This window comes from Daphnia carinata, chromosome 9, assembly GCF_022539665.2.
Source record: "Daphnia carinata strain CSIRO-1 chromosome 9, CSIRO_AGI_Dcar_HiC_V3, whole genome shotgun sequence".
In the NCBI taxonomy this organism is placed as follows: domain Eukaryota; kingdom Metazoa; phylum Arthropoda; class Branchiopoda; order Diplostraca; family Daphniidae; genus Daphnia; species Daphnia carinata.
The window spans coordinates 6,325,106-6,341,030 of record NC_081339.1 but is presented as its reverse complement, the minus strand read 5'-3'; the positions used below and the strand labels follow the sequence as shown (position 1 = coordinate 6,341,030).

General features: G+C 40.1%; 6 protein-coding genes and 1 long non-coding RNA gene across 8 annotated transcripts in view; 3 read left to right on the top strand and 4 right to left on the bottom strand.

Annotated features, from left to right (window-relative positions):
* Window positions 1-216: 216 nt before the first annotated feature.
* Window positions 217-3,005, bottom strand: LOC130698178 (probable ubiquitin carboxyl-terminal hydrolase FAF-X). The gene is made up of 7 exons (XM_057520956.2): window positions 2,691-3,005; window positions 2,468-2,625; window positions 2,154-2,406; window positions 1,991-2,086; window positions 1,127-1,929; window positions 655-1,063; window positions 217-591 (listed from the first exon to the last, which is right to left on the bottom strand). The coding sequence occupies exons 1-7, from the start codon at window positions 2,820-2,822 to the stop codon at window positions 235-237; spliced, it is 2,208 nt and encodes a 735-aa protein (XP_057376939.1). The 5' UTR covers window positions 2,823-3,005; the 3' UTR covers window positions 217-234.
* Window positions 3,006-3,949: 944 nt separating this feature from the next.
* LOC130698039 (probable ubiquitin carboxyl-terminal hydrolase FAF-X) lies at window positions 3,950-6,648 on the bottom strand (the record flags this gene model as incomplete). Its single annotated transcript, XM_057520818.2, has 8 exons — window positions 3,950-4,418; window positions 4,490-4,749; window positions 4,830-4,939; window positions 5,003-5,811; window positions 5,874-5,972; window positions 6,031-6,283; window positions 6,348-6,505; window positions 6,571-6,648. Coding segments are annotated over 8 exons (2,124 nt in total), but the record flags the coding sequence as incomplete, so codon positions are not given.
* A 574-nt stretch (window positions 6,649-7,222) lies between these two features.
* LOC130698145 (uncharacterized) lies at window positions 7,223-7,758 on the top strand. Its single transcript, XR_009003211.2, has 3 exons — window positions 7,223-7,297; window positions 7,354-7,541; window positions 7,631-7,758. It is a non-coding gene; the product is annotated as an uncharacterized LOC130698145 (long non-coding RNA).
* Window positions 7,491-8,337, bottom strand: LOC130698108 (uncharacterized). The gene is made up of 3 exons (XM_057520917.1): window positions 8,266-8,337; window positions 8,116-8,195; window positions 7,491-8,047 (listed from the first exon to the last, which is right to left on the bottom strand). The coding sequence occupies exons 1-3, from the start codon at window positions 8,272-8,274 to the stop codon at window positions 7,714-7,716; spliced, it is 423 nt and encodes a 140-aa protein (XP_057376900.1). The 5' UTR covers window positions 8,275-8,337; the 3' UTR covers window positions 7,491-7,713.
* Window positions 8,338-8,816: 479 nt separating this feature from the next.
* On the bottom strand, window positions 8,817-9,583 carry LOC130698107 (larval cuticle protein 65Ag1-like). The gene is made up of 3 exons (XM_057520916.2): window positions 9,435-9,583; window positions 9,237-9,367; window positions 8,817-9,154 (listed from the first exon to the last, which is right to left on the bottom strand). Exons 1-3 carry the CDS (start codon window positions 9,444-9,446, stop codon window positions 8,875-8,877), a joined length of 423 nt encoding a protein of 140 aa, XP_057376899.1. The 5' UTR covers window positions 9,447-9,583; the 3' UTR covers window positions 8,817-8,874.
* Window positions 9,584-11,498: 1,915 nt separating this feature from the next.
* Window positions 11,499-15,925, top strand: part of LOC130698069 (sulfotransferase 1E1-like) — a 46,896-nt gene continuing 42,469 nt past the window's right edge. The window contains exons 1-7 of one of the 2 annotated variants that reach the window (XM_057520868.2): window positions 11,499-11,769; window positions 11,842-11,941; window positions 12,009-12,165; window positions 12,227-12,353; window positions 12,414-12,508; window positions 12,572-12,752; window positions 12,823-13,176. In XM_057520868.2, coding sequence (XP_057376851.1) covers window positions 11,535-11,769; window positions 11,842-11,941; window positions 12,009-12,165; window positions 12,227-12,353; window positions 12,414-12,508; window positions 12,572-12,752; window positions 12,823-12,947 — 1,020 coding nt within the window. In that variant the 5' untranslated portion in view covers window positions 11,499-11,534 and the 3' untranslated portion in view covers window positions 12,948-13,176. Of the gene's footprint in view, window positions 11,770-11,841; window positions 11,942-12,008; window positions 12,166-12,226; window positions 12,354-12,413; window positions 12,509-12,571; window positions 12,753-12,822; window positions 13,177-15,925 lie in introns of those variants that run through there. The other variant, XM_059496857.1, reaches the window with a different exon arrangement.
* Window positions 13,759-15,285, top strand: LOC130698074 (sulfotransferase 1C4-like). The gene is made up of 7 exons (XM_057520873.2): window positions 13,759-14,070; window positions 14,133-14,232; window positions 14,293-14,455; window positions 14,515-14,641; window positions 14,702-14,796; window positions 14,871-15,033; window positions 15,087-15,285. The coding sequence occupies exons 1-7, from the start codon at window positions 13,836-13,838 to the stop codon at window positions 15,203-15,205; spliced, it is 1,002 nt and encodes a 333-aa protein (XP_057376856.1). The 5' UTR covers window positions 13,759-13,835; the 3' UTR covers window positions 15,206-15,285.

The following is a 15,925-nucleotide window of genomic DNA, read 5'->3' as shown; positions in this document are numbered from 1 at the left end:
AATAATTATGTCGTCAATAATTATTAAAGAAAAACCAGTAACTGATTAAATTTTGTTTATTCCAGATGGTAACATGCAGCCAAGCAGAAGAAATGAATAAAATCTTCGGTACATATTCAAAACAGAAAAATCCATGATATTCATCATAAAGTTTTAATTATTTATAATTTTCTTCAGCAATTTAACTACAAACTTCCGAAGATAATTCACAAATTTTGAGAATAATAAATGATTTCAATTAACAGATTTTAGGATAAAGCGGAGTCCATCGCTAAAGTGGGAAGTTGTGAGGTTTGAACAGCTGAGTGACTTGACTACATCGATGCCTTGAATGACATTGCCAAACAGCAGTGACTTCTTCGATTTGCAGGCACTCGGCGGTATATCATGAAGGAAGAAGACAAATTGCCATCCTTTGACGCGGCCTTCGTTTCTACCAGAACCAGCCTTGATGCTGGTAATGCCCACCTGACAAGCCCTTTGGGCGTAATTCGCAGGATCCAACCAATTGCGATAACTGATCATGTCGTGCACAACAGGCTGGAACATGGCGTTCTTCATTTCCAACCTGATGCACGTGTCTTTCTTCGACTGTAAATATTAGCGCCATTTTATTTTTTAAAATAGTGTTTTGTTAATGAGATGTAGCAATACGTTAACAATGCGCTGTCCAAATTTTCTTGGAATAGCATAGCAGAACGTTCCCAAAGCCTGGACAAATTCGGCGCAAGGAAAACGCGGCGAAAAGTTGATGTAAATCGTTCCCAGATTGCGGCCGTTCTTCTTGATCATCAGAAGAAAAATGGTATTGGCGTTATCAAACCTTTGGGGCACCTGCATAACATCTGAAATTCTTGAAATAGCTTGTCGTTCTAGGAATTCGACCAGGCCATTCATCAAATTTAATTCTCCACCGCACTGCAAAAGACGTTCTCTATTGTTCAAATATTCGTCTTTAAATCGATCTAGGAAGCCACTAAGGGCGTCATTGTTAACGTCGACACGGTGCGATAGCAATCGTGGACCCAGGTAGATGATTGTCTCCTTCGCTAAGTTAAACGCTCTGTTTACAATTTACAAAATAAAAATGAACTAAACTGATTTATTATTCAATATCAGGAATTACCTGTGCGCAACGGTTACTTGGGCGTATAGAACAATTTTCAAAAGGAACTCTAGTCCAGGACGAGGATCTATTACACCTTCCGTAAAGGTGTCTCCTTCTGCGCACTGGACAGCCCGGAAGAAACGTTCGAAACAGTACATGAAAACAGCCGTTTGATTTGTCATCTGACGAGGATCCAATTTCAAAATGTGCTGATGGAAAATGCGCTGGATGGCTTTTGGATGCACCAAGGAATTTCCAACAATGTCGGCAAACCATTGAAAACAAAGTGCCGAATTTGAATTGGAAATAGCCACGTCCGTCAAGCAAACCCAGACGGAAGAGGCTGCAAATTCATCCATGCACATTTCGCCATACTTAAGGAATACGAAGAGAAAGGCCACTCTTTCTTCAACAGCTGCAATGTGGATATTGTCATTGCCTGGGGATCGACATTCTTGCACGTAAGTGACGAATCCAGCTATGACATGGCCGAATACTTGCCAGTTTTGATCGACATATCTATAAATATTCTTGTAGTGTACCAAAACGAGTTCCTTGAACTCGTCGGTATTGTGGTGGTGATTATTTGATGCGGCTTGTGTTACAGCAAACAAGTAGCAGAGATGACGCAGCAGTTTCATGGCTGCCAACGCCAGTCGTTGCCCTGGCTGCAATTGGATAGTCTGAGCGCAGGTGATTAGCCAATGATGAAACAAAAAGGATGTTAATTCGTCGTTCAAAATCATTTTGTCGATGCAGGGATCGATGAATTCATCCGATGTGTCGGCGCAAAACACAAAGCCAGCTACAACATCCATTACCTATTTGTCATGGATGGGGATTTAATAACATTGGATTTGCTTAATGAAAATGAGTAAGTACTTTAGCTGTTAATTGCTCGTTACGTCCCTCGTAGTACAATTTGTGAAGAAAGTCTAATAAATTTAGTCGCTGTGTGTTATCGGATAGCCAACGAGCCTGGACGTTACAATAGATGAAAGAAAAAAGTGGAAATCTAGGAATTGAGAACGCAATTGCAACGTACCTGCACATCAGAGATAAGGTAATCCAAGTGTTGCTGAGCCATCTGACGCGCACAAGCTGCAATAGTTTGAAGAAATGTCGAGACATCCGTTCTATTATCTTTAAATTTATCTTGCAATTTCCAAACGCGATCCAAAGATCTAGTTGGATCCCTGACGACCAATTGGGTAATGTTGCGCAACTCTCCGAAAAATGCATCATCGTTCGGTGAGTAATTATCCATTAACCCCTTAACCAATGATTCTACCACCAAACTGAAAGAAAATGCTGTTACAAAATGTAATATTTTAGATTAATTAATAGTGTAGGAACAACTTTCTGGAGGGGATAGTCGATTGTGGATATCGCGATTTCCTATCCGACCGAATGATGTACAAGGTCAGCTGACTGGTTGGCAATCTCTCAACTCCTTGGTGGCAACGGTGATTTTGGCGACATAAGGGACATTTGACTAATCCAGCCCTATAGATTTCCTGTTATTACGAGAAAAATAGGTAAATTGTTTTAAACGTTTTCTGCAAATGTTTGCTTTCAGTACCTGAAGACATCGCAAACAGATAATGTGATAGCAAGGCAATTGTTTTGGTGGTTTTTCTTCATCGTCAAACGTTTCGGTACAAATGATACAGGTGGTGAAACTTTCGCACTCAGCTTCTTCAGTGGCATTCATCCTATCTGTTCACCGATTGGTGTAACAATTCAATGTGTGAAATCGTAGGCCATTGAGTGGGTCGATAACAATAGAAGAAGACAATGACAATTGTTATCTATGCGGGGCGGACATTACTCAAATTCACGGGGTTTTCAGTCAAGTTTTCATCCAATGTTTTTCAATTTTTTCAAGGAGAAAAAAAAAAACAGTTACGAAAATTACACAAATGATATTGGATGTTATTACAATGAGATCTACTTACCTAAGTTAGCTTTGTTACGCTTTGGCTATTTAAACCGCGTCAATTTCTAAGGCACCTGTCTTGTCATCTCTGATTGCTTCACTGTGAAGTGGGCAACTTGTTTGCGATATATCCAGTCGTGTGAACTAATGGCTGACATTATCGATTTCCAGAAAAAAAAAAACAAAAAAAAACACTGATAACATCAATTTTTACCAGGCGTCATTTCGGTGATTACTCATCAATTCAGCGGTGCCTGTTCTTTTCTTCGTTGGCAGTTCTGTAGAAAAATTTTGCAGAGAATCGTCCCCGAAAAGTGATTAATCTAATTAACGACGCGCCTATCAGAAGCCACAGCAATTTCGAGATTTTCATTGAAAGACTTCAGTGAGTATTTCCATTTTTCAATCATCTCAAATGAAAATTAAACTTCGCTCAACAGGTAAAACAGGAATAATACTAAATTTAAACTCACCGAATAGGGTAACTGGCTATGACGAGGTCGCAAGATTGTGTTTACCGTAACGATTTTGTTAGCCTATTTATACTTTTATTGGAATAATCAGTTTTATTTATTTTTGGTTTAGCGGTTAACCATTTACTGAGGAAATTGGAATTGATCTTCAATCGACAATGCAGCAAAGGACGCGTTTTTCAAATCGTTTTGTATTGAGGTACATTGCTAGAGCTAGAACCATAGAGGTTTCCGCTGGTAACATTATTATAGAAGTATGTATGTAAATTTTGCGTTCTTTCTAATGTTAATCAATAGTAATAATAATTTTGCCAGTAATTGTTAAAGAAAAACCAAGTAACCGATTAAATTTTGTTTATTCCAAATGGTAAAAGGTAGACAAATAGAAGAAATGAATGAAATCTTGGGTATATGTTCACAAAAAAAAAACAAGAAAATGCTCGTGGAGTTTTGATAAGAGTTTTGATTTATAATTTTATCCCGCTATATGACTTCAAGCTTCCGAGGATAACTTACGTATGTTTGAGTATAAAAAAAGATTTTAATTCACAGATTTTAGGGTAAAGCGGAGTCCTTCACTGAAATGGGAAGTTGAGAGGTTCGAACAGCTGAGTGACTTGACTACATCGATGCCTTGAATGACATTGCCAAACAGTAGTGACTTCTTTGATTTGCAGCTACTGGGCACCACATCATGAAGGAAGAAGACAAATTGCCATCCTTTGACGCGGCCTTCGTTTCTACCAGAACCAGCCTTGATGCTGGTAATGCCCACCTGACAAGCCCTTTGGGCGTAATTCGCAGGATCCAACCAATTGCGATAACTGAGCATGTCCGGCACAACAGGCTGGAACATGGCGTTCTTCATTTCCAACCTGATGCACGTGTCTTTCTTAGACTGTAAGTATTTGCGCCATTTTATATATTATTATTTTTAAATTGTGTTTTGTTTATAAGATCTAGCAATACCTTAGCAATGCGCTGTCCAAATTTTCTTGGAATAGCGTAGCAGAACGTTGTCAAAGACTGGACGAATTCGGCGCAAGGAAAATGTGGCGAAGGTTTGATGTGAACCGTTCCCAGCAAGCGGCCTCTCATCTTGACCGTGAGAAGAAAATTGCAATTGGCGTTATCAAACCTTTGGGGCACCTGCACAACAGGAGAAATTCCGGTATGGGGTTCATCGTCTTCGTCCATATTCTCAAAGCTTCTTGAAATAGCTCGCATTTCTAGAAACTCGATCAGGTCATACATCAGATTTAATTCTCCACCCCACTGCAGAAGACGTTCCTACTGTTCAAATATTCACCTGTAAATCGATCCAGGAAGTCGCGAAGGGCGTTACTGTTAACGCCGGCAAGGTGCAATAGCAATCGTGGATCCAGGTAGATGATTGTCTCTTTCACTAAGTTGAACGCTCTGTTAAAAGTTAACAAAATAACAATGAATTAAATTGATTTCTTATTAAAAATCAGGAATTACCTGTGCGCAATGGTTACTTGGGCGTATTCAACAATTTTCAAAAGGAACTCTAGTCCAGGACGAGGATCTATTACACCTTGCGTAAAGGTGTCTCCTTCTGCGCACTGGACAGCCCGGAAGAAACGCTCAAAACAATCCATGAAATCAGCCGTTTGATTTGTCGTTTGACGAGGATCCAATTTCAAAATGTGCTGATGGAAAATGCGCTGGATGGCTTTTGGATGCGCCATGGAATTTTCAACGATGTTGGTGAACCATTGGAAACAAAGGGTCGGATATAAATCGGAAATAGTTCCGTCCGTCAAGCAAATCCAAACGGAAGAGGCTACAAATTCATCCATGCACATTTTGCCGTACTTGAGGAATGCGAAAAGAAAGGCCAGTCTTTCTCCGACAGCTGCAATGTGGATATCATCTTTGCCTGCGGATCGACATTCCCTCACGTAAGTGACGAATCCAGCTATGGCATGGTCGAATACTTGCCATTCTTGATCGATACGTCTGTAAATGTTCTTGCAGTGTACTAAAACGAGATCCTTGAACTCGTTGGTGTTGTGGTTGTGATTATTTAACGCAGCTTTTTTTACAGCGAACAAGTAGCAAAGATGGCGCAGCAGTTTCATGGCTGCCAACGCCTGTCGTTTCTCTGGCTGCGTTTGGACAGTCTCAACGCAGGTGAATACCCAATGCTCAAACAAATCGTATGTCAATCCATCGCTCAAAATCTTTTTCTGTGTCTCTATGCAGGCATTGACTAATTCATCGGGTGTGTTGTCGCTAAACGCAAAGCCAGCTACCACATCCATTACCTATTTTTCATGGAAGGGATTTAAACAACTCTGGATTTCCCTAATGGAAAATGAGTAAGTACTTTGGCTGTTAGTTGCTCGTTGTTTCCCTCGTAGGACAATTTATGGAGAAAGTATAATAAATTTAGTCGCCGTGTGTTGCCGGATGTGAGCCAACGAACCTGGACGTGCAATAGATAAAGTGGAAATCTAGGAAATGAGGACACAATTGTAACATACCTGCACATCAGAGATAAGGTAATCCAAGTGTTGGTGCGTCATCTCGTTCACGCAAGCTGCAATAGTTTGAAGAATTTTCGTAACAGCCATTTTGTTATCTTTCAAATTGTCTTGCAATTTCCAAACGGGGTCAAAAAATCTAGTTGAATCCTTGACGATAAATTGGATGATCTTGCGCAACTCTCCGAAAAATGCATCATCGTTTGGTGAGTAATTATCCATTAACTCCTTAACCAATGATTCTACCTCCAAACTGAGAGTAAATGCTGTTTCAAAAAATGCAATATTTTTAAATGAAATAATAAGATAGGAACAACTTTTTGGAGAGGATAGCCAATTGTGGACATCGCGATTGCTCGATCAACCGAATAATGTACAAGACTTGCTGACTGGTTGGCAATGTCTCAACTCCTTGGCCGCAACGGTGCTCGTAGCGACAATAGGGACACACTACTAATCCAGCCACATAGATTTTCTGTTGTGAACAGAAAAATTGGTATGTTATTTTGAACATTTTTGAAAATTTAAAGTTTTCATTACTTTAAGACATCGCATACAGATGACGTGATTGCAAGCCAATTGTTTCGGCTTTTTGTCTTCATCGTCAAACTTGTAGCAACACACAGGACAAACGGTGAAACCTTCTCCCTCTTCTTCAGTGGCATTCATCCCATCTGTTCACCGAAAGGCGTAACGAGTCAAACTGTCAAATTGCAGGCGGTTGAATGGGTCGAGAACAATAAAAGAAGACACAGACGAGAACGTTATCTATGATTCATCGGGGCGGAAATGGCTCAGATTGACGGGGGTGCTACTGCATTTGCACTGAATTTTTTAAGGAGAAAAAAAAAAGAAGAGGTACGAAAGTTACACTGATGTTTTTAAATGTTAAAACAATTAGATGTACTAACCTAAATTAGTAGTTACGCTTTGGCTAGTTGAACCGCGTCAATTTCTAAGGCACTTGTCTTGTCATCTCTAATTGCTTCACTGTAAAGCGTGCCAATCGGTTTCGTTATGTATAGCCGTGTGAACATAAAAGTACGGCTGACCTTATCGACTTCCAGAAAAAAAAAAACTGATAAAGGTTTTTTTTTATTACCTTGCGTCTTTTCTTGATTACTTATCATTTCACCTGTGCTTGTCCTTTACTACGTTGACAGTTTTTCATTAAAAATTTGCAGAGAATCGTCCTCGAAAAGTGCGCAATTAACGACGCGCCTTGCAGATGCCACAGCAATTTCCAGATTTTCATTTAAAAACGCCAGTGAGTATTTCCATTTTTTCAATCATCTCAAATGAAAACTAAACTTCGGATAACAGGTCAAACTCGCAGGTGCCTCGCCAATGATGTTTTTATTGCCTATTAGCTATGGGAACATCATTTAAAGCGCACGTTGTAACAAAGCGGAACTCATAATGTGGGTCATGCATAATCGAAAGAGAATCATCCGTCATCGTTGGGGCTCATCAGTTTTTATTTCACGACAGCCTCATTAGTATGCACAAAGGTAAACGCCCTTGATCGCATGTCAAGATATCAACTAAGAAGAATCTTTACAATTTAATAAATAATAACGACAGTGTGTGCTACCAGCAGCACACATTTTTATTTATGTCTTACATTTCCCCTTAGGCGAAGGTGTTCATCTGTTTCCTGACGAGTTCGCCTGCCCCCTTTATTTACCGCCGTTTCTCATGTTCGTACTGGACGTAAATGTTGCTGACGTCTTCTGGATTAGTGGCGTAAAGTGGAAGAAAATGTTTGCGCATCGACCTCACCAGCTTCAACACGAAATGAAACATGCGGTAATTAGGTATTGTTGCTTCTCCGTAATTACTGTCGCCATCATCTCGATGTCTTCCTTCTGTATCATTAAAAGGATAATTCGATCTGCTGATGGCGTCATAAGGAACGACTGGATCGTACGCTCTTGCATTGAAACTGCCTGGGGAAGCGACGTAATGCAATGGCACCCACTGATGGTAAGGATAAACACCGCTATGTAAATAGTAGCTATGCAAATAGAACCGAGTTAAGTGACTAGTTGTGTGTTTAAGCAAAATCAAACAGTAGAAAATCACTTTGGAATGATTTGATGGCCGACAATAACACCGGCATGCACTGCTGCTGTTAATAAGAGGCATGTCGCTATAATCAATCCCTGTTGTTTGAAAAATTAATTTGAATGTTAATTCTGTTTTAAAATTTAGAGTAAGGTGAACATGTCTTACCTTCATCATCGATGTTAATGATGGAAATCACAGGTGGAGCCGGAAGAAAAAGGCACAGCCGCTCGACCCGGCAGAATAAAAGGTTCTAACCTTCATTGCACGTAGACAAGTCAGCACAGTCCCTCCCATTCAGAGTTATTTGTTTGGCTTGAATTCAAACACGAAGGGAAGATAGGTAAAAAGAAAGAAAAAGGTTCCGTCAATCCCCCAGTTTTTTTTCTTCTTCTTCACGAGGAAAAAAAAAAAGAAGCCCGTGTTGGCAAACACGCACGTCTTTCGTTTGTTGAACGATTATACACAGAGATTCCCCCCTTCTCGGCGGGAGACGCTTTGACCGTGCCTTTTATACCTGGGTCATCCATTATTCATGAGCATCCCCTACCTTAGATGTGACTCGATTATTCCCTTTGAATTCCGAGTGATATCGCGTACAAGGCAACAACAACAGGCATGCATTTGTAAGAGGATACGACTTTAAGTGGTAACTTTGTTTTTATTGCCAAAACATTTCAGAGTTCAAGAGATAAAAGATGACGTTATTTTGATTTAGCTTAAATCCAGGTAACCGGGTAACAGTAGATGAGGAAGCATTTTTTTTTTTAGACAAATTTAAAGGTAGTAGGAGAAGCCTGGATAAGCGTAGTTCATTCCATAACTGTAACCGAAATGGGGAGCATGGGCGTAGTAACCAAAGGGAAACGTCGGTACTGGAAGAGCCACAGTTGAAATGACGGGGACAGATTTAGCCTCAACAACTGGAACTTCGGGAGCGGCAACTGCAGGTGCTACTGGAACTTCAGGGGCCACTGGCAGATGGTCTCCAGTTGCTCGATAGCCTTTCTCATCGGCTTCGTAGTTGATGGTGAATGTCTTACCATCAGCGGTGTAGCTATTTGAGACAAAAATAAGGTGATTTCATTTATTTGCTGTTTTTAATTTTTCGCTTGAAGTATTTAACAAGATTTATTTACCTGTAGGATCCCGTGACAGCATTGCCGGCATCTCCAGTCTGCGAGTGTTTATGATCTTGAGCGTCGTAACTCAGGATTTCCTCGGGAGCCGGGGCAGCCAGAGCGACAGCCAAAAAGCAAACAATCAACACCTGGTGTTGAAACAGGTAACATTACCATCTAGTTTGCAATTAAATAATTCTATTGAATTAAACTTACCGTCTTGATCATTTTGCTAAGTTTTATTTGTAGGTGGACTGGAGGGAGAGCTGTTGGGATCGTTGTGTGATTCGATTCCACCGTTTTTGCTCTCTTAAATACCTCACGTCCATCCCGGAAGATCTGAAACTCGACCACACCCGAAGAAAGGAAGCAACGATACGTTGTCGACTCCTCCCGTGATGTTTGCTGCTGCTCGTTTAGACAAGGTCATGAGATTCTTCTCGATCGACTGTGACGTTTCAAATTTGGAAGATTCAATTTCGTATTGCCGAGGGAAAGACGTGGATCCTGGTCGCACCCTGGCCACAGGTAAAAAAATATAATCACGTATTCTTCTTGCCCTCTCTCTTCTGAACACCAGTTAAATATGGAATAAGAAAGACCTTGGCGGACGCTCTGTTCCAAGATGAACAGTGCCGAATTCGAATTTGGCTTAGACATCCTCTTTTTGGTTTTCGACCTTGACGATTCACTTTGCCTAGGGTTTCTATGTTTTAACGCTTCCTGGCCTTCCCTTTCCATTTTGACAGTCGTTTCCATACATCAATTCCTAGTTACGCTTTCCTAAGCAAACTACGCCAACCGTTGCGATAGTATTTTAGCGTTGGTTTCGTATTATCCGATTGAATATCGAGTTTTATTGGAATGTCTGTCTTGGTATTTGTTTTTGCCATATTTTGAAGGGATAGCGGTATCTCGGCAGGTGATCATCGCATAACATACGAAAGAAATGTCAGCACCATCGTTCCCCCGAAACATGACGTAGCAGATTTATTCATCCTCCCCCCCTTCCCTTTGTTTATCGCTTGAATTCGATTGAATTTTTATTTCCTTTGTTTTAAAGCGTTTTAGATGGCTGATCTATTAGAATGTTGAAGGAATACCTTAGAGTTTGTTCGTGAATGCGTGTCCGTGTAGCCGTTGTACACGCATGCGCATTCTTTCAAATGAGGGGCGGCGAACCGTAGCACCGGTCGGTTTCTATGGGTAAATTCAAAGGTCTCACGCACACTAGGCACAAGATTTCTATCGGGAAGAGCTGCCGTGAAACCGAGTAAACTAAATAGCGACAACGTGAAATACTGTTATTCGAGGTGTTCAAGAAGAGATTTATTTCCACTCTACTAGCGAGTCCGACACTCTTTTTCAGATATGCCATCTTTGCCAGCTATCAGTAACCGTGAAAACAAATAGATCATCAGCAATGAGAAGGAAAATGCAATTTTTTCCGAAATGCATTAGAATAAACGAAAGCAGCAGGTTGTGAATAGAAAGCTTTGCCGAGAAGACAAACTAGACCTATCTATTCATTTATTTCTTTTTCCAAACAGGTCGGATTTGTTTTTCTCTCTATGTTGATCTTGTGACGCACTGTTTAGATGCCATGTCTTGAAAACTCGTATCTACATTGTCTACGTCATCGGATGCTGGTCACGCGTTTGTTGATAAACAAAAGTTTTGACACTCCCCTTACATGTGTCTGACTCTTTAGAAAGCAACCGTGTCAAGGACTCGACATTTATCTCTTTTCTCTCTTTAAAAAAAAAAAAAAAAAAAAAGGAAAGAAAAGCAATTTGTGATAGGGTTAGTAAAATATCTTTTAACGTTAATCACATCCAATTGGTGTGGAATTTCATTTTCCTTCACAATCCGGTGCTTTCCCACCATAATATCACCCTGATTATTATCATTTTTATGACACATACCCGCATTAGCAGTGGCAACGTTATTTATGTTTTAATTAAAAGATGATTACTAAACTATTGGGATTTTCTATTTTCTTGAATAGGGTTGGAATTGTTCCTGGAACATGAATGGCGTACGTGACTTCAACACGCTTTTTTAAAAGGCCGTACGCCAACAAACGAATAAGGGAACACGATGCTCTGGCGACCTTCGACGGCTATTCGAGATGTTTATTAATGTCCGTTCGCCGCCAAAAACTTGTTGATTCAGCCATGGCCGTCAAAGCATGCTCTTATGGATGCTGGCTTTTACAGACGACGTAAAATGAAAGTCTTACAGGGGAAAAGTCAGGCCGTTGTTGCTAAGAGATGACGGACTCACCAGGGTCCGTGAATTCTTTCAGTCAGCGTCATGGCATCTCCCGACGAAGAACCAACTCTCCAGCGATTGGATGTAAAGTTTAATGTTGTTCCCGAAACTCTGGAGAGCCCCTTCAAGGAACATTTCCCAGTTTTCAGCAAAGGATTAGTTCAAGGCGAGCCAGGAGGATTTGTGTTTCATCCGCATTACGCACGGAATGCCGATAAAATTTATAACATGAAAATTAGGCCTGACGATGTCTGGATCCGCACGTTCCCCAGATCAGGTAATTGGCATTTTTTTTTTTAAACGTTTTTCTTTAATGTACAATTGAAGGGATTTTTTGTGTGTCTAAAAGGGACAACATGGACGTCGGAATTGGCCTGGCTCATCGTGAACGATTGCAATTTTGAGGAAGCTGCTCGAGTGCCATTAACTGTTCGAGCTCCCAACACAGAGTAAACATACTGTTTGTAGTTTGTAGAAGAATCAATTTCTTTTGAAGCTAATATCTTTGAAATTTAGTGCCAATTACTTTGCTGACTGGAGTGAGTTCGCTCCGCCGGAGATAATGGAAAATCTAATCACAATCGAAAAGATTGAACAGATGACGTCGCCTCGAGTTGTCAAATCACATTTGCCCTTCCACTTGTTGCCACCCAATTTACTCGATACGGCCAAGGTTAATTCTTCAAATGAAATTCACGTTGAAATGCGTAGTATTAAATGTTCGATTGATCCAGGTTATTTATGTTGCCCGCAATCCCAAGGACGCCATCGTTTCTTTTTTCTACTTTCACAAGTTGGTGAAATTGTGCCACTACACCGGAGATATGGACGACTTTGTTGATTACTTTATCAATAACAAACGTCAGTGTTTGTTTCTATTTTTGAAGTTTATTACGGTTTAAAATTGAAATGTCATCTTAGTGAATTGGACACCGTATTTCCCGACTGTCCTCGATGCGTGGGCCAAACGTCATCATCCTAATTTGCTGTATCTCTTCTATGAAGACATGAAAAAGGTGAATATGAATGTTGTTTGCTCCTTTTTATACACAATAATTAATTGCAATTTGTCCTTGCAGGATTTGCCAACTGAGATCAGAAAAATTGCCGGTTTCCTCAACAAAACGCTGACTGAAGAACAAATTGCAAAATTGGTCGATCACGTTGTCGTTGATAAATTCGCTAAAAATGAATCGGTCAACATGGCGAGAGAAGTCAGTGCCGGCCTCACCAATGAGGGTTACAGCTTCGTTCGCAAAGGTAAATTGTTTTCCCTTTTTCCTTTAGTTAAACGGTTGGTGAATTTCGGTCGTGATTTTTCTCATGAAAGGTCAAACGGGCGACTGGAAAAATCATTTCAGTCCGGAAGTGAACCGTAAAATTGACGAATGGATTGAGAAAAGTTTAGAGGGAACCGACTTGAAATTTGTCACCGAACTTGACGATTCAAAATGATTTCAACTGCAAATTTTTGTTCTCATCTTCTGTGAACTTGCAAGTGCCAATCAACCCGCAACGATTTGGAACAGATTGTGTTGCGCATATTTTTTTATTCCTATTTTTTTTTTTCCTTTAACTTCTTCAAATTGACACATTGAAATGCATACAAAGGAAAGCTAACCATTTATTTTCATCAAATTATCCCATTTTATTGGTATTACTATAGAGATATAGTATGGTGATTTCACATTTTTTTCATTGCCTTTTTCCACACCTGAAAACAGAATTAGGCACTTAAAAAATCGATATCCTGATAAAGGTAACCAGTTATTCAAGTGCCACCTTGCCGGACAGTAGCGATGTCGTAATTTAAAATTGCCAACTCGTGCGACATAATTATTTGTTTTCTTTTCATTTTTTTTTACAATAGGAAAGAGGTAGTCACCTTAAAACGAATGTCAGTTTCAGAACAAAACTGGAAGGCACAGTTCCGGTTTATTTCAGTTAAAGGTAGAAAGTTACGTGATGGTATGTGACATTCCCAACGCTAACCTGAGTTAATACGTTTTCCCTTTTAGATCATGTTGATTATGACACTTATTTGATCTTCTTAGCTTTTCAAGATAAATGTCGGCATTATTACTTCAATTCTAACGTATCTTTAGATAGTCGCCAACCACAAGCGAGGCCTTGGAAGGTGTTATAGTTTGGATTTTGACGCACTGAAGCAGTTAGCCTTACTTTCTATTTGTAATTACTGGATACGAGAGATCGGCAAAACCACGCAGAAATTTGAAAGCCCAGCGCAGATGAAATTTCTCGATTACATTTTGCAATGAGGCTTAGTTGAAAACTAGCCTACATTGAGGACGCAGTTCTCAGTTATTGCTTCTGGTATTGATCATGTTCTTCCCCGATAAGGCTGTCTTTCCGCTGAAATCTGGTGTCAAATTCAGTGTTGTACCCGAAACACTAGACAGCCCCTTTAAAGAACATTTTCCAGCCTACCACAAAGGATTAGTTCGTGGTGAACCTGGTGGATTCGTCCTGCATCCCAAATTTGTCAGCAACGCGGACAAGATTTACAATATGACAGTCAGAAGTACCGATGTTTGGATTCGCACTTTCCCGAAATCTGGTAATCAAATTGTGATTTTTTACAATTAATAGATAATAATTTAACATGGTTCTGCTTTAAAGGTATGACTTGGACGTCAGAATTGGTTTGGCTCCTTGTGAATGATTGCAATTTGAAGGAAGCTGCGCAAGTGCCTCTAAGTGTTCGTTCCCCTACCGTCGAGTAATGTATTATGATTTCCAAAGCAAAATTTTAATTTCTTTAATGTTCTATCTGTTTTAGTACCAATTATTTTACGAACTGGGACGATCTGGCCCCTTCGGAGATAAGGGATGCACGTGAATGTCAATCCATCGAAAAGATGGAACAGCTACCATCCCCCAGAATTCTAAAATCTCATTTGCCTTTTCACTTGTTGCCTCCGCGATTACTCAACACTGCCAAAGTAAGCCTCACGTCATCTGTATCGAAATTGTAAAGATTTTAAAGGTGTCGATTGATTAGGTCGTATACGTTATCCGCAATCCTAAAGACGCCATCGTTTCCTACTTTCACTTTCACAAGTTGGTGAAATTATGTTACTTTGCCGGAGAAATGGATCAATTTGTTGACTATTTTATCGATAACAAAGGTATAGGTATTTTCGTTTCTTGCGTTAAAATGTTTAATTTTCGTTCTGGATGGTTTTTAGTGGCATGGACTCCATATTTCTCCCCTACTCTTGATGCTTGGGGGAAACGTAGTCACCCTAATCTACTAATTTTATTCTACGAAGACTTGATCAAGGTATAATGAGATTTTTCAGTCTGATTGTTATTCCAGTTACCTGCATGAGCTCATTCTCTTAACGATATTGTCAGGATCTACGTGGCCAAATAGAAAAAATGGCAGCTTTCCTCAATAGAACGGTGTCTCAAGAACAAATAGAAAAACTGGTGTATCACGTTCGTGTGCAAAGGGATCTGCCCAACATTTCCATTAAGCCCAGCGTGACCAATAATGATTGCTTATTCATTCGCCAAGGTATTTCGTTATCTGAACATTAGCTTAGCTTTAAGTTATGGTTTTTTAAACAGGAGAAGCGAACGACTGGAAGAAGTACTTTAGTCAAGAAGCAAATCTGAAAATTGACGAGTGGATCAGAAAGAATTTGGAGGCGAGCGATTTGAATTTTGCCACTGTTCTCCAGGATTGACGTGGATTTAAAGTAACTTTTTATCTATGCCTCGTTGAATTTTCGACAAGCAACTGTTTAGCAATGGATTACTGTTCACGAAGGCCAATGCCAATTTTCCCAAAGCGCCATCCTTTGCGTGAAACTATTCGGATTTTCGAAAGGCATGGGGTAGATTTTGGGAATCCCTGTACGCAAATTCTATTTCCCTTTTTAAATAGTTTAACGGAATAGACGAACGTAATTGTTTCGATTAATGTTTGCCAATTTAGACCACTGCCGCCTTCAAAAGCTCGAGTCCATCATAATTCATCGCACTATCGTGTACTCTCATCATGCGTATTTGCAATTGATAGTCCCCCACATCATTTCGACACCGCTGTGTTTGTTTTCTTTGCCAAGGTTAGCCAAGTATAGCCCCTTGCGGCCATAGATAGCCGATGGGTCACGTTACCTGGAAATTTGGGTTATTCAGGGAACTGTGGTTTTGCGCGTCGCCCAGAAAGCAACAGGCCATGTCCTTGAAAAGACTATTGAACTCAATACCTTCTGTAAGTTAACTGGCAGCGATTGCACTTTCCACTCAACCACGTTGTGGCCTAGTGAAACGCTCGAGTCACACTTTCCTTTAAGAACAAGTAACAAATCATTTTTGAACTTGTTCTGCCGCGTTTAGTATGAAATCGATTCACTGCTTTCTGGCAAAACAGGTAAGCATTAACTATGTTTCCATTAATCAAG

Bases quoted from the DNA above. Each gene is read 5' to 3' on its own strand.
- LOC130698178 (XM_057520956.2), bottom strand. From the start codon at position 2,822: ATGAATGCCACTGAAGAAGCTGAGTGCGAAAGTTTCACCACCTGTATC. The intron at 2,626-2,690 runs GTACTGAAAGCA...TCGTAATAACAG, and splicing joins TCTGTTTGCGATGTCTTCAG to GAAATCTATAGGGCTGGATT. The intron at 2,407-2,467 runs GTTGTTCCTACA...ATTTTCTTTCAG, and splicing joins TCGACTATCCCCTCCAGAAA to TTTGGTGGTAGAATCATTGG.
- LOC130698108 (XM_057520917.1), bottom strand. The intron at 8,048-8,115 runs GTGATTTTCTAC...CTATTTGCATAG, and splicing joins GGCCATCAAATCATTCCAAA to CTACTATTTACATAGCGGTG.
- LOC130698107 (XM_057520916.2), bottom strand. The intron at 9,155-9,236 runs GTAAATAAATCT...TGTCTCAAATAG, and splicing joins GCTGTCACGGGATCCTACAG to CTACACCGCTGATGGTAAGA.
- LOC130698074 (XM_057520873.2), top strand. From the start codon at position 13,836: ATGTTCTTCCCCGATAAGGCTGTCTTTCCGCTGAAATCTGGTGTCAAA. The intron at 14,071-14,132 runs GTAATCAAATTG...TCTGCTTTAAAG, and splicing joins TCGCACTTTCCCGAAATCTG to GTATGACTTGGACGTCAGAA. The intron at 14,642-14,701 runs GTATAGGTATTT...GATGGTTTTTAG, and splicing joins CTATTTTATCGATAACAAAG to TGGCATGGACTCCATATTTC.